Source organism: Pituophis catenifer, unplaced genomic scaffold (genome assembly GCF_029215685.1).
Source record: "Pituophis catenifer annectens isolate HBS135680 unplaced genomic scaffold, rPitCat1.0.hap2 SCAF_2, whole genome shotgun sequence".
Lineage (NCBI taxonomy): Eukaryota > Metazoa > Chordata > Lepidosauria > Squamata > Colubridae > Pituophis > Pituophis catenifer.
In genome coordinates this window covers 40,149,683-40,165,146 of record NW_027256882.1, presented here as the reverse complement: position 1 = coordinate 40,165,146, position 15,464 = coordinate 40,149,683, and the positions used below count along the sequence as shown (strand labels likewise).

Sequence of the window (15,464 nt, the reverse complement as noted above, 5' to 3'; positions counted from 1 at the left end):
GGCCTGGAGGCTCCTCAAAGTAAGAATTTATTAGGAATGTCATATTGGCACATCTGGGGAAAACCCGACTCTGAAGGACCCGAGGTTTTCCCCACCCAAATCAAAATCCAAAGTTCTTGCCCCCAGGTCATACGTCCATCACATGGTCCAATCAGGCCATGGACGGTCCCCACTCTGGCTGCCTTTAGTCTATGCCTTCCAAACACATGCTGAAGACGTCCTTGGCTCCCACAGGAAAGAATGTTATTTTGGCTACATAGCTACATATTCCCCCAGCTATCTCTATCTCCCCCCTCTGGTTCCCACAGCTCCGACCAGCCTCACTGTGGCAGCCCTGAAGATGCTCCCAAAATGGCTTCAGGGCTGACACAGTGGGTTGGTTTAGAAGACCTCCAAGGTCCCTTCCAACTCTATTCTATTCTATTCTATTCTATTCTATTCTATTCTATTCTATTCTATTCTATTCTATTCTATTCTATTCTATTCTATTCTATATTCTATTCTATTCAAAAACCTCTGGTGCCTTGGAGAATGAATCAATCCTTTTCTTTGTGACAGCCCCTCAAGTATTGGAAGATAGCTATCATGTCCCCTGTAAGTAATCCTACTTTTTAATAGGCTAGCCACTAGACCTACCTAGCTCCCACAATTGTTCATGATACCTGCTGAATGCAGTTGGTCAGCCAATTGCAAATCTATCTGGTGGTGATGCTGTCTGTCCTACATTTTTAGAGTCATCCAATTTAGGGTCACCTCAGGTTTCTGTTATTTGCTTTCAGGTTCTTTAGTTACTTTGAAATATGGACAGATGTTGTAATGGCTCTTTTCAAGGCTGCAGGTTGCATACCAGAGATAGTGACTGTCCTTTGCTCTAGAGTTCTCTCACCCCATTTGAAGGACGTTTTCTGCTTTTCCATTTCTTTGATATTGGAGCCTTTTGCCAATACTTGCAACTTCCTCCCCCTTGGTGGACAGAATCCAGTTGGTCAATGCACCTTCCTGCAATATATAAAGTTGCTCTTTTCATGATCATTTTTTTGTGTGAACATCATCTCGGAAGCTGCTTTCTTCTTTAGAATAACAAATAGTCCCGTTAAATCTGACAAGTGAGTAAGTCTGCAGAATTTTTTTAAAAAACAGTTTTTTTCAGAAAAGGGACTAGAATTTCTTGTTTTTTTCTGGCTGGTTAATTCTATTTAGGCTAGTTAGTTCTATTCTAGGATAAATATACATGAAGAGACAACAATTTCTTCAGCCATAATGGGAAATGCCAGCTAGAGTTTGACACAGAGAAGAAGAGTAGGAAAGAAAAGCAGTGAAGAGAAAGCCCATACTGGGCTGCCATTTCTTCTAGGTTCAGATATATGCTTGCAAATTTCCACCATCTTTAACTAGTAATAAGACCCATTAAAAATCAGTGGGATATTTTTCTAGGTAGTTGCTGATAAGAATTGAATTTCCTAAAGCACTTGTGCAATTGTACTGGATACATCACGGGAGGTATTATTTCTACTTTGCTCTGCTCTAATATTGCTGGCTGTACAGCTGACAATTCATTCAGTTTTGGAATTTTGCTCCTTGAGGACAAATAATGTTAGGCCTTCTTCAGGAAACCTACAGAAATGTTTGTTAGGCAGCCTAGAGTGCCTGCTGAGGAAAGCATGTGTGGATGGGAAAATGTTAAGGTTAGGGCAGAGTTCCCCAACCTTTTCAGTTGCGGATCGCCAGCTGTGTGTGTAGAGGGTAGCAATCCGTGTGTGCGGTAGGCATACACGAATGCTGCTCGCTTGAGTGCCATCTCCATGGCCCGGTTCGAAAGGCTCAAGGTAGTGGGTCACAGCCCAGGGGTTGGGCACCTCTGGATTGGGGAATGTAGCTGTTCTAAAAAAATATTTCTGAGGCTAGCCTTTGTATGAAAGAAAATAGGAAATCCCACGGTGATTAGAAAACCTGAGTTACTGGGTTCAGAGGAGAAGTTGGAGTTCAGAGGAGTTTGCTCTTTATCTTTTCAGTTGTACCTGACTTTTTATAACATTATTTCTCAACCTTGGTGACTTTAAGATGTGTGGACTTCAACTCGCAGAATTCTGGGAGTTGAAGTCCACACAACATAAAGTTGCTAAGACTGAGAAATATTGCTTTATAACCTTTATAGATTAGCACTCTCCATTATATTTCTGATGCTTTACAACTTTGTTTAATGTTTCTAGGTTTTTGCTGGTCTCTTTTATAAGTGTACCCAATCATTCTTAGCATAACTGTTTTTTCCTGAAGAATTTTATTGCACAACATAACCAAAAGTGGGCAGGTTTACCTTCATAATTCTAGGTTTCAGTTTGACAGGGCCTCAAATCTCCTGGGTTGTTATTTTTGCCCTCCAAGATGTGCGCATTAGTGGTCTCCAGTCCAATAATTTGCAAGAGTCCGATTTTCTTCTGTCTGCCTTCTTTTTAAGTGTTGGATGCTTGGCAACTGGCATGTAGTTATGACGGTTACAGTGTCCCAGGGTTATGTGATCACCTTTTGCAATCTTCTGACAAGCAAAGTCAAAGGGAAAGCCAAATTCACTCAACAATCATTTAACTAAGTTAACAACTGCAGTGATTCACTTAAGAACTGTAGCAAGAAAGGTCATAAAATGGGGCAAAACTCATTTTTTATAGGGCCTAGCTATCTGCGAGACCGCCTGCTGCTACCGACGACCTCCCATTGACCCGTGCGCTCCCACAGAGAGGGCCTCCTCAGGGTGCCATCAGCCAAACAATGTAGGCTGGTGGCCCCCAGGGGGAGGGCCTTCTCTGTGGGGGCTCCCACCCTCTGGAATCAGTTGCCCCCGGAGATAAGGAGAATCCATGACCTCAATGCCTTCCGTCGTTCCCTGAAAACCCATCTTTTTCAGCAAGGCGGGTTGGCTTAAGAAGAAAATTTTAAATTCTTTTAATTAGTCTGTGATTTTTTAACTTTTGGGCCAAAATTTATATATATTTTTAAATGTTTTAATATTTGTATTCTATGTTTTTTATCTTGGCTGTACACCGCCCTGAGTCCTCAGGGAGAAGGGCGGTATATAAATTGGAAATTAAATTAAATTAAATTAAATTAAATTTAATAATTGTCTTGCTTAGTAGTGGAAATTTTGGAGTTAATTATTGGTCATAAGTTGAGGACTCCCTGTACTGTGGGCAAATTTAAGAGGGGAAATATCCAAAGTTTATTCATTTTTAGTGGTTTGACCAACTCTGGCAAGAAAGGGGAATCTCAGACAAATCAAGGTTAGCATTTATGTATGAAGGGACTATAGCAGGGGTGAAATGCTCCTGGTTCGGACCGGATCGCCTGATCCAATAGCGATAGAGGCGGGTGGTTCGGAGAACCGGTAGCAAAAATCCCTGCCACCCCCCCATGCCCAGCTGAGCTGCGCAATCATCAGAGGCTTTTTTAAAATTATTTTTAAAAGCATTTTTTCTACAACCTCTTCAGCCAAAGAGGTTGTAGAAAAAATGGTTTTAAAAGTAAAAAAAAAAAAAAAAAAAGTTGGCCATGCACACCCAGTCACATTACCCCCACCACCACGCCCACAGAACCGGTAGTAACAAATTTTAGATTTCACCACTGGACTACAGTACTGTGGAAATTATTTCACTTATTTTTATTGATGGATGTATGCCACCCAGAGTCACTTTTTGTTAGATGGGTGGCCTTTTAAAGGTGAGAAATAAATTTCTTTATTAACAGATTTATATGGCCATCCATCTCACTGAACATGATGTGTACAACACAGCTATTAAAAGCTTAAGAAATAAATAAAAGCCACCTGATGGGAGAAAAATCTAAACACAATATAACCATTACTCAGGCTCCCCTGGGCTCCCCAAGGTTGTTGGGAAAACCACATTTTCAAGGCCCTCTGAAAGGCTAACAGGGTTTTGGGAATGTTTACAACTGAACAACTTCAGTTTTAAGGCTCAGTAAAAAAAAAAAAATCTGGAAATTTCTTCAGATTAGGAAAACTAAAGAATACTGCCCAAAACTATGATGGTCTACAATTAGGCTGGTCCCAGATAAAAAATCACATCTCATACCGAACTAAAAAAAAAAAAAGGATGTGTGTTTGTGAGAGAGATGCAACTGTACATTTGTTGATTTAAAACAGGATTGGAGCAATAAAAATGTTGATTTCAGGTCATTTTACATTGTTGTTTATTTCAGTTAAATCTTAGCCATTATCTACTAGATAGGGATTGGTACACTAAGTTCCAGAACGGGATTTCGAAATAAATTAGAGAGATATAATATCCATAACAAAAATAATATATAACAAAATTGTATTGGGAACCCTGGAGAAATTCTACTAGCAATTCTGTGTCAAAACTGTCCATTCGCTGAGCAAAGGGATTGGTAACCCTGAGTTCTAAGTGGTTCTTCTGGAACCTTGGAGACACATCATGGAGAAGGGCAAAGGTGACTAACTCAGTGCCTGCTCATCATTGGTGTCCTCAGCAAGAACAGAGACCCACCATTACAGTAAATCAATTATGAATTGTCATTAAGTGGGCTTAAAGTAAGTGAAATAATTTCATAATGGTTGTAACTTTTTCCAGGTCCACCGACTCGTCCTACTGTTGCAATGCCTTGTCTGCTATGCCCGTCTCTCTTGTGCTGCCTCGTCCTCCTCCTCCTTCCCTTTCCATTAGGCTCCAGTTCTACGTCTAATGGGGATACAGAGGTCATAACCAGCAGTGGCCCTATTAAGGGCAAGCAGGTCCTGTCTGGCCTTGGGTCTGTGACAGCCTATCTAGGCATTCCTTATGCTGAGCCTCCCCTGGGGAAGTTGCGTTTCCAGAAACCTCTTCCACATCAGCCATGGAAGCAAACATTGGAAGCCACCAGCTTTGGCAATTCCTGTCCTCAATTTATTTTCCGGGATGTCCCTGAAGCAGAGATATGGTTTCCTAAAACACCACTGTCAGAAGATTGCCTTTCCCTCAACATCTGGGTGCCACACCCACAACCTTCTTCACCAGTCCCTGTTTTGGTCTGGATACACGGAGGGGGATATTTAATGGGCACATCTTCTCTGGAGTTGTTCAACGGGGCATCCTTGGCTGCTGCTGAGAACGTCATTGTGGTCACCATCAATTATCGCTTGGGAGCCCTGGGCTTTCTGTACTTGCCACCAGCTGCTCCAGGGAACCTAGGCTTATGGGACCAACAGCTGGCCCTGAAGTGGGTAAAAGAGAATGTGGCTGCCTTTGGGGGAGATCCTTCTCGGGTGACCATTTTTGGCCACAGTGCTGGAGGATCTTGTGTGAATCTCCATCTTCTCGCACCAAAAAGCCAGGACCTTTTTGCCCAAGCCGTGATCCAGAGCGGTACAGCCAATGCCTTCTGGGCTTGGAGGTCTCCTGAGGAAGCCAAACAAAAATCACTGGAATTTATTCATCTACTAGGTTGTTCCAAGGACAATAATATCAGCATAGTGCATTGTCTGCAAACAAAAAATATTTCTGAATTTATTCGGCATGAAATATCTCTGTACTTCAAAGGTGGCTTCCTTGTCAATTTTCTCTCCAAGCCAACCACAGATGGGGAGTTTTTGCTTGGTGATCCAGAAAAGCTCATGGAGGAGGGGCAAATTCAGGCCAAACCAGTCCTCATAGGTGAAACCTCTGATGAAGCAGCTTTATTTGTCCCCTATGTTTTCCCTAACATCACCCACAATCTCATCAATCAGGAGCAGCTTTTGAAAGGGATAAGAATGTTGGTGCCAAATGCAACTGAAGATTTTATTCGGACTATTGCACTGAAGTACATTGAAGGAAATCACGGCCCAGCACAATACCGTTCCGCTATGTCCCATTTCTATACAGATCGGATCATTGCATGTCCATTGAGGGAAGCTGCAGGAAATATCAGGAAAACTGGGAGTCCTGTATATGCCTATTTATTCGCACATCGCCATTCAGGGTCAGTTTGGCCTGAATGGATTGGGGCAATTCACGATGCTGAGATTCCTTTTGTTTTTGGAACCCTTGAATCAATGCTGCCTGCCAATCAAACATACACAGAGGCTGAAGCCAGGCTAAGACGTAAGATGATGTACTACTGGGCAGAGTTTGCCAGAACTGGGTAAGTGGTTCACTTTATTTCTATAAATTTGTATTTTAAATCCAAAGGGAACCCCCACCCCAACATTCAACGAATTACTTTATATCTAAAGCATGAAGCTATAAAGTAATGCATGCTATTCCTTTGTGTATGTTTACAGGTTGTGTTAATACAAGTAGTTCATGATTTACAACCACAGTTGAAACTAGAATTTCTGTGGCTAAGCAAAACAGTTGTTAAGTGAATCATACCCAATTTTTAAATCTTTCTTACCACAGTTATTAAGCAAATCACTGCAATTTTTAAGTACAATATATGATTATGTGAATCCAGTTTCCTCCACTGACTTTGCTTGTTGAAAATCAGCTGGGAAGGTTGCAAATGGTGATCATGTGACCTGGGACATTGCAGCCATTGGAAATACATGCCAGTTGCCAAGCAGCCAAATTTTGATCACGTGACTGTGAGGATGCTGGAATAGTTGTAAGTGCAAGGACCAGTTTTAAGTCACTTTTTTCAGTTCCATTGTAGCCTTGAATGGATGTTAAATGAATAGTTGTAAGTCAAGGACTACCTGTATTGGAAACAGCCCTGACATTTTTAAGGATTCTTAATAATGTCACTTATAGATAATTGTTCTTTTATGAGTTCAGTGGTATCACACATATTCCGGGTACATTATTTCTCCAAGTGGAATAAAGGAGGCAAAAGGGAGATAAGAAACAGAGTATTACCCTACCATTAAGAGAACGAGCAAAGGCTTGCAAGGGAGTAAGTAGTGAAGGGGAAACTCACAAGATGGAGGGTGCCCAGGGTGTGAGGAATGGGGGAATGGATTGAGATCCAAGAGTCTATGAGGAGCTTACCTGGGTTTGGATCAGCAAGGAGGAGACACAAGAGATTTCACCAAACCAAACTCCACCCCTCCCTCACAGTCCCCTTTGGGAGTTCCCCTTGGTTGTAGTTTCTCAAGTCAAAACCAGTCTCTTTGGAAAAGAGCTACATCAGAATAACAGAGTTGGAAGGGACTTCGGAGGTCTGCTAGTCCAACCTCCTGCTCAAGCAGGAGACCCTATTCCATTCTGGACAAGTGGCTGTCCAATCTCTTCTTAAAAACCTCCAGCGATGAAGCACTCATAGCTTCTGAAGTCAAAGCTGTTCCTCTGATCAATTGTTCTCACTGTCAGGAAATTTCTCCTTATTTCTAGGTTGGTTATTTATTTATTTATTTATTTATTTATTTATTTATTTATTTATTTATTTTTATCTGTCAAACACGTATAAGATAACAGATATAAGTATAAACATGATTATGAATACAGGATAAGGATACAATTAAATGGGGACAGTAGGACAGGGATAGTAGGCACGCTGGTGCCCTTACGCACGCCCCTTACAGACCTCTTAGAAATGGGGTGAGGTCACCAGTAGACAGTCTAAGGTTAAAGTTTTGGGGGTTTGGGGAAGAAACCACAGAGTCAGCTAGTGCATTCCAGGCATTGACCACTCTGTTGCTGAAGTTATATTTTCTGCAATCGAGTTTGGAGCAGTTTACCTTAAGTTTGTATCTATTATGTGCTCGTGTATTATTGCGGTTGAAGCAGCTAATTTTGTGTACTCCGCTTAAGTCAGACCTTGATTAGTTTCCATCAATGTCCTTTTCTTCCTCCTTAGGAATCCCACTGGGTTAGCAGCCAGCAAGGATGAGTGGGCACTCTATAATGCCACAGAGCAGAATTTCTTCCTTCTTAATACTGAGCCATTCCAGGAAAGGGTGATAGAGCACTGTGATTTTTTAAAGAGCCTTTTTTCAAAGACTGAAGAGACACGTAAGTTAGGCTATTAGTTCTGCCTTTGGAAGGGAGTAGTGGTTGATGAAAAAGATGTTTTTAAAAATCATTTATATATCAAATATAGAGATCGCCCACCTCATTCATAGAGCAATTTCTAAAAATTGATTTTATTGCCACTCTTTGCTGAAACATATTCATTTGATTTTACACTGGGCAATTTTGTAATGCTAGTGATAAATTTTGTAGAGCAAGCATATTTCATGACGTCCCAAAACTTGGGATTCTAGTAATGTCCTCTAAGTAAGCCTTAGTTGCTCACATAAAGATAACAACAACAATAATAACAAAAACAATATAATGAATCCCAAAACATCTGGATCACCTCTTGACTACGATCGGCATTGACAAAATCCCTCTTGGTCAATTGCAAAAGGCAGCTTTATTTGGAACAGATTGCATCCTGCAATGATAACTTTAATACCATCAAAAAATATCTATCCATTCCAGTTTTTTGGGAAGAACTGAGTATGTGGACAAAAATGTCAAATCCGGTCTAAACATCTGGCTGACCATGTGATGAACAATAATGTTTTGATAAATATATCAAATAATATATATATATATATATATATATATATATATATATATATATATATATATATATATGTAGCTCTTTGGTTATTCGGGTCTTCTCCCACGTAAAATTGGAAGTGTCTTGGCGACGTTTCGACGAAGTCTCATTCGTCATCTTCAGGCTGGTGTTCTCGGCTTCGTGCTTCCAGGAGCACGAAGCACGAAGCCGAGAACACCAGCCTGAAGATGACGAATGAGACTTCGTCGAAACGTCGCCAAGACACTTCCAATTTTACGTGGGAGAAGACCCGAATAACCAAAGAGCTACATACAAACACCCGCGAAAACCTGAGAAAACAAATATATATATATATATATATATATATATATATATATATATATATATATATATATATTTGTTGCAATATTTTGAGGATCAGACTCAATAAATAATTCAGGAACAAAGTATTCAAACAAAGTACTATTTATTTACAATAGGCATTCTATATTCTCTGAATGATCACAGATAGAAGCTAGTGGGAGGTCCATACGTCCCCTTTTATATCAGTGAGGCGGAGTAATGGATGGGAGTGGTTACATATGAATACATTAAGAAGGAGATATAAATTAACCCCTGATATTCTGTGAATATATATTTCCATCATTTGAGAATAAGGCATTTACTTGTGACAAATCCCCCTCTAAATGCCGATTCGATATACAATAATTACATTCAGATTCAGAACAATATAAAACTTGTAGTTTAGAAGTTAAATATTTGTGTTGTTTAGATGGCAAAGGCTTAGTCAATATGTCAGCTATTTGTTCTGATGTTTCGCAGTGAACGGCTTTAATAAATCCATCTTGAGATAATTGTCTTACGTGTTTGAATTTGATATCTATATGCCTGGATCTTTGACCAATAGCATCAGATCTAGATATCTCAATAGCAGCTTTGTTATCTTCATGTATGATAAATGGTAATGAAGGATTTTTCCAAACATCTGATAATAAATCATTAAACCATACAAGATTATTGGAGGCTTTAGACAAACAAACATATTCTGCCTCGGTTGTTGATGTGGCTACTAAATCTTGTTTTCCAGTATACCAGTAGACCGGACAATTGTTAAGAAAAAATATATAACCTGAGGTGCTTTTTCTGCATTTAGTATCACCTGCCCAATCCACATCAGCGTAACAAGTGAGGATGGGCTCTTTAATATTATTGGGTTCCAGTAGTAGGCAGAAGTCTAAGCTGTGCTTTAAATACCTTAATATTCGTTTAATGGCTTCCCAATGATACATTAAGGGTTTACCAACATATCTGGATAACAGATTGAGGGGTAAAGCAATATCAGGTCTAGTCCAATTAGATATATACAAAAGGGAACCAATAACTGATCTGTAAAGTGTATTATCTTTAAATTCAGGGGATGATTCATCCATGTTTCTTAAAAAATCGGCCTGCATTGGAGTATCACAAGTTTTGGCATCATTCAAATTACATTTGTTCAGGAGTTCTATAATTTTATCCTTTTGAGAAAGTTTAAATCCTTTTTTGGTTTTACTGATTTGAACTCCAAGATATTTGTTTACTTTTCCCAATGATTTTAAAGAAAAATGTTCATTTAGTTTTGTTACAAATGTATCTTTTTTCTCTTTATGTTTACCGATATATAAAATATCATCCACATAAATTAATACAAATTCTAATGAGTCACCTTCTTTTTTAACAAAGAAACAATTGTCTGCAGTTGTGGCATTGAAATTCATAGTTTTGAGTACGTTGACTAAACATTCATACCAACGTTTGCCAGATTGCTTTAGTCCGTACAAACTTTTATTCAATAACCAAGTTTCATTTTTGTTTGTGTATTGGCTATGAGGTGCTCTTACATATATCTCTTTATCAAGCTTTGCGTGTAAATACGCGGTCTGTATGTCATATTGAAAGACATCAAGATTAAGTGCAGATGCTATAACTAAAACTGTCTTAACACTCTCAGTCCTTACTGTGGGAGAGTATGTGTCTGTGTAATCCTCAGGATACTTTTGAGCATAACCTTGTGCAACTAATCTAGCTTTATATAATGTGTTGCCTTCTTCCAGATTTTTAATTTTGAATATCCACCTGGTACCTATAATAGTTTTGTCCTTAGGTGCAGGAGTAGGTGTAAATACATTTAATTCTCGCAAACTGTCCATCTCTTTGGCCATGGCTAATTCCCATTTTTTTCTTTCTTCAATGGGGAGCTTTAATACTTCCTCGTATGTGTTGGGTGTTGATGTTTCCTTATTCATGCACATTATGTAATCCTTGTATTTACTTGGCACCTGATTTCTGTTACATCTGATTGTTTTTTCTGGTTTGCTATCGTTATCGTGTAGATATATTGCCTCCTTTTTTGTTAATGAATCTGTTTTTATTCTGGGGTGACTATTTGTCCATGTTTTATTTTTGTTTTCATGTGCATTGTGATTGAGTTCTTCTCTATCTATTTTGTCTTGATGTTCAGTGTCTGTTTTTGTAGTTGGGAATATCTCATTAAGATGTATTTTAGACCAATTGGCCTGTTCATGAAATACAGCTGTTCTAGAAATTATGAATTTGTTGTTATTATCAATAAATCTGTACCCTTTTGTGCCTGTTTCGTATCCCATGAATCTAAGTCTTCTGGATACGTTCTCTCCTTTACGCCTCAATTGTTTTGGTATGTGTACATCCGCTGTGACTCCAAATATGTGCATGTGTGTTATCTTGGGTTTTCTATTATACATTAGTTCATATGGCGTTTTGTTTACGATGCTGGACCAAGTTCTGTTTTGAGTATAATTGGAATATAGTAATGCTTCTGACCAGAATTGTTTTCCTAAGCCAGCATCTTCTAATGTACATCTAATCATGGTTTGTAGTGTCGAGTTCTTTCGTTCTACCACTCCATTTTGGAATGCAGAGAAAGGGCTAGATGTGAAGTGTAGCATTCCTTTGTTTTTTAGCCATTGGGAGAATTCTTTTGACATGAATTCAGATCCCCTGTCTGTCATGATTTGTTTTATTTTAATATTATGCTGTGTTTCTACACGTTTGTAAAATTCTTTAAATTTTTGAAATGTTTCATCTTTGTGTTTCAAAGTATAGACAAATCCATAACGACTATAGTCATCTACAATAGTTAGAAAATATCGTTTTCTATATGTGATTGATGGTGTTAATGGACCAACTAGATCCATATGTACCAGATCAAAAATGTGATTAGTTGATCTTGTTGCCTTTTTTGGCTTGGGATTAGTTCTGAGTTTTGAGGATTTACATACTGAGCATTCCAAATAATTTTTACAATTTTTTATTTTAACACCTTCAGCATGTTCAATCATTTTCTGTACTACAGGAAAACTAGCATGTCCCAATTTTCTATGTAATATATGTGCACATTCATTGTGGATTGGTTTTCCAATCGTAGGTTTTTTGTTATTGATTGTGTCATTAATAGATGTATTTTTGTGATTATGATTTGTTTCATGTTCCTCGTTATCACTATTGCTATTGTCTTCATTCTCTATGTTAGTGTCATCTTCCATGTTTGAATCAATATTGTGTAGCCATTTTTCTTCTATGACTAAATATGGTAGACCCCCTTTGATTACCACACTACCCAAATTTGTTTTGTTTTTCTCTAGTGTTGCTTTTCCTTTTGAGAATACTATATTTATGTCAGAATCTCTACTTAGTTTTATTGCACTAAGTATGTTATGAGGTATTTCTGGTATTAATAATACCCCCTCTATTTTCCCTAGACCGGGTAAGTTTACATTTCCTCTACCAATAACTTGGACTTTTTGTTGATTGGCTACCTTAATTACAAATTTATCTTCTATAAAGGAAGATAGTATTTTTTTGTCATGTGTTGTGTGATTAGTTGCCCCAGAATCAATGAGCCAAGCATTATCCCTTGAATCCTGTATGTTAGTTATATTATGTTTATCTAATCCATTTAATAATCCAGACCTTCTATCTCTTGAATTATCTCTGCCCCCTCTACGCTCTCTAAAATTAGGTGAGTTTCTATATCTATGTCTATCAATAGACGATTGTCTGTTATGATATCTGCTTCTATAGTCGTGTTTTTGTCTTTCTCTAAGAAATTTAGGACAATCTCTTCTACAATGTTCTTTGGATCCACAATTATAACATTCAATTGATTCTCGATATTTTTCTTGAAATACTACTCTCTTACTTTGTCTATGTTCTATGTGTGTATTACAGCGGCTTCTTCTTAAATTATCTTCAGCTATTAGCTTATTTGATAAATTTTCTATGGATAAGTATCCCAAATTAATTGTGTCTAAATGTGATATGTAGTTATCCCACGATGGGTCTAATGAATTAATGATAACACTTTTCATTGTTTGATCTGAAATTATCTCTCCCCTTAAATGTAGCTCTGCTCTGATTTTGTTTAGAGATATTAAATGTTCACTTACAGTAACCCCAGGTTTTATCCTAGCTGAGAAGAAATCTTTAGACATTCTTGTAGTGGTCGCTACACTTTCACTATGAAACAATTTAAACATGCAGTGAATAATCTCTGAGACAGTCAAGTTATGCTTAATACTATGATACATAGCAGGAGATATACTAGATATTAATAAGTAGAATGCTCTGTGGTGCAGGCAGTCCAATTTTAGAGTCCAAGGCCTTTTGGGGGGGTTAGTTATAAAAAATAATAAGTTCTCTTTTAGAAAAACAACCTGAAGTTGTTGACACCATTCCTGTAAATTAATACCATCTATTCTCAGTTTTGGGAAATCATTGGGCAAGTTCCCAATGTTATTTGTTCCATTACTTACAACTGGAGGTTGTCCATGGTCTTGTAAATGTTGATAGTTGCAGAATGGTGTGGGTATGCTCGCAATGAGTCTGAATGGTTCTCTTTGTTCTTCATATCTTCCGTAGTTGTCTGTGTGTGTTTGCGCATGCGCGTTGCTCATTTCACTTCTGAAGCTGTTGGGAGAGGTTCTCATCGCTGTAGCTCCCTCGTAGAGCTCTTCTTCCGACGACTCGGTCTCCGGTTCGACCTTGGGTGTCCAGGAGATGGCCGGTGCTCGCTTCCTTTCGCTGAAGCTGTCCTGGTTGTAGTCTCTGGCTCCCGGAAGCGTCTGTGGCGTGGGGGAGTATTTGCAGGGTCCTCTGGGTTCAGGCGCTGGTGTTTTTGCCGTCGGTTGAAACTAAGATGGCTGCCATTCAAAATTTTGTGCGGGACCGTTAGTCTTTTTTTTTTGTTACATTTTCATCTATAGGTAATTCGCTTACCATTTTTAGGTCTTTAGATTCAGCTGTCACGATCTGGTTTTCTCTCGCTGCTCCGCTGTCTTTTATGATGTCTCGGAGGTTCGCGATGAGGTTACAGTCATCTTTTTGGCTTTTCAGTAGCCTCAATATCTCCGATCTGAGATCGTAGCCCTCTATCTCGTTCTCTTCTTGGTCATCAGTTTCATTGATTACCTCTTCGTTGTCTGTAATGCAGTCTTCAGATTCTTTAGTTATTATAGCCATTGTTTCATCGATCATTTCTTGATCCGTTTCCATCTCTTTATCGTGTGCCCTGGTGTTGGGTCTTTCTCTTTTGTTTTTGAAGTTTCCTTTCTTAGGCATGTCTATTTTTATTGAGTCAGTTTAACCATCCTCTGCTACCAGCTTGTTGCAATATTTTGAGGATCAGACTCAATAAATAATTCAGGAACAAAGTATTCAAACAAAGTACTATTTATTTACAATAGGCATTCTATATTCTCTGAATGATCACAGATAGAAGCTAGTGGGAGGTCCATACGTCCCCTTTTATATCAGTGAGGCGGAGTAATGGATGGGAGTGGTTACATATGAATACATTAAGAAGGAGATATAAATTAACCCCTGATATTCTGTGAATATACATTTCCATCATTTGAGAATAAGGCATTTACTTGTGACAACATTTAATATATCAAATAATATATTAAAAATTTAATAAATATATGTTATGCCATGAATCATGGAATCCTCAGAATCCTACTTCTAGATTCAGATTCTTTAGTGATAAGACGTACACCTTATATTGATATTTCATTTTTCTTTGTTCTGCAGACAAGTCCGAAGGTGATTCTGTTTCATCGGACTAGGAAGAAGACAGCAGCTTGGTTATAGTAACAGCGTTCAAATGGGATCAAGTAGGAATACTCAGATCCAACTTTTCTTGAGCTGTTAACTTTGACTTGACTTTAATAAAAGTGTCCCTTTTGCTACAAATGGATTTGAGGGTCTTTCTTTCCTAAACATCCAAGTTGGGGCAAGCCTGACAGCATCCTTTTCTCTGCAAAAGTTCCTCCCACTATTTTCTCAAGGGAATTTCTCCAGTGCACATAAACAAAAACAGTAAATACTGCAGCAAACCTTGATTCCATGCTTTGGGTCCTGCATTTTGATTCCACAAACCCCTCCATGTTTAGTATAAGGGGAATACAGAGCACCTTAGTTGGACTTTTAAGGTTAAGATTTAAGGCACAAGGCTAGATATCAGGAGACTGTGAGTTCCAGTCCTACCTTAGCCATGAAAGCCAGAAAGGTAGAATTAGAACTCACAGTCTCATAACGTTTAACTCTGGTGCCTTAATCTCAAAAACCCATCTGAGGTATTCTGTGTTCCCCCTATACTAAATCCGCTGACTTTAGACTAATCACTCTCTCTCAGCCCAACTCACCTCACCTCACAGGGTTGTTGTTTTGGAGAAAATAGGAGGAGAATGGAGTGTGGGATATGTTCTCCACCTTGGGTAATTTGTAAAAATAATAAAGGCGAGATACATATAATAAACAAAAATAAATAAAATTCTCTTATTCTACCTTACTACACAGAAGAGCATCCTGGAATCTCTGCTTTGCCTGTGTCTTGAACTGGCCTACTACGAAGGCTGCCACTTAGGTTGAACCTCTTTGAAAATGGCATCCAT

General features: G+C 38.6%; 1 protein-coding gene across 2 annotated transcripts; it reads left to right on the top strand.

Annotated features, from left to right (window-relative positions):
* Positions 1-1,051: 1,051 nt before the first annotated feature.
* Positions 1,052-14,714, top strand: LOC139309404 (acetylcholinesterase-like). 2 transcript variants are annotated; one of them, XM_070933465.1, is made up of 4 exons: positions 1,052-1,106; positions 4,602-6,129; positions 7,783-7,937; positions 14,602-14,714. In XM_070933465.1, the coding sequence occupies exons 2-4, from the start codon at positions 4,628-4,630 to the stop codon at positions 14,634-14,636; spliced, it is 1,692 nt and encodes a 563-aa protein (XP_070789566.1). In that variant the 5' UTR covers positions 1,052-1,106; positions 4,602-4,627; the 3' UTR covers positions 14,637-14,714. The 2 variants fall into 2 exon arrangements, with proteins under 2 accessions (XP_070789566.1, XP_070789568.1); XM_070933467.1 differs by lacking the exon at positions 7,783-7,937 and having other exon boundaries at positions 14,602-14,650.
* Positions 14,715-15,464: the final 750 nt, after the last annotated feature.

Coding starts and splice junctions, on each gene's coding strand:
- LOC139309404 (XM_070933465.1), top strand. CDS start 4,628: ATGCCTTGTCTGCTATGCCCGTCTCTCTTGTGCTGCCTCGTCCTCCTC. Junction 6,130..7,782: donor GCAGAGTTTGCCAGAACTGG/GTAAGTGGTTCA, acceptor CTTCCTCCTTAG/GAATCCCACTGGGTTAGCAG. Junction 7,938..14,601: donor TTCAAAGACTGAAGAGACAC/GTAAGTTAGGCT, acceptor TTTGTTCTGCAG/ACAAGTCCGAAGGTGATTCT.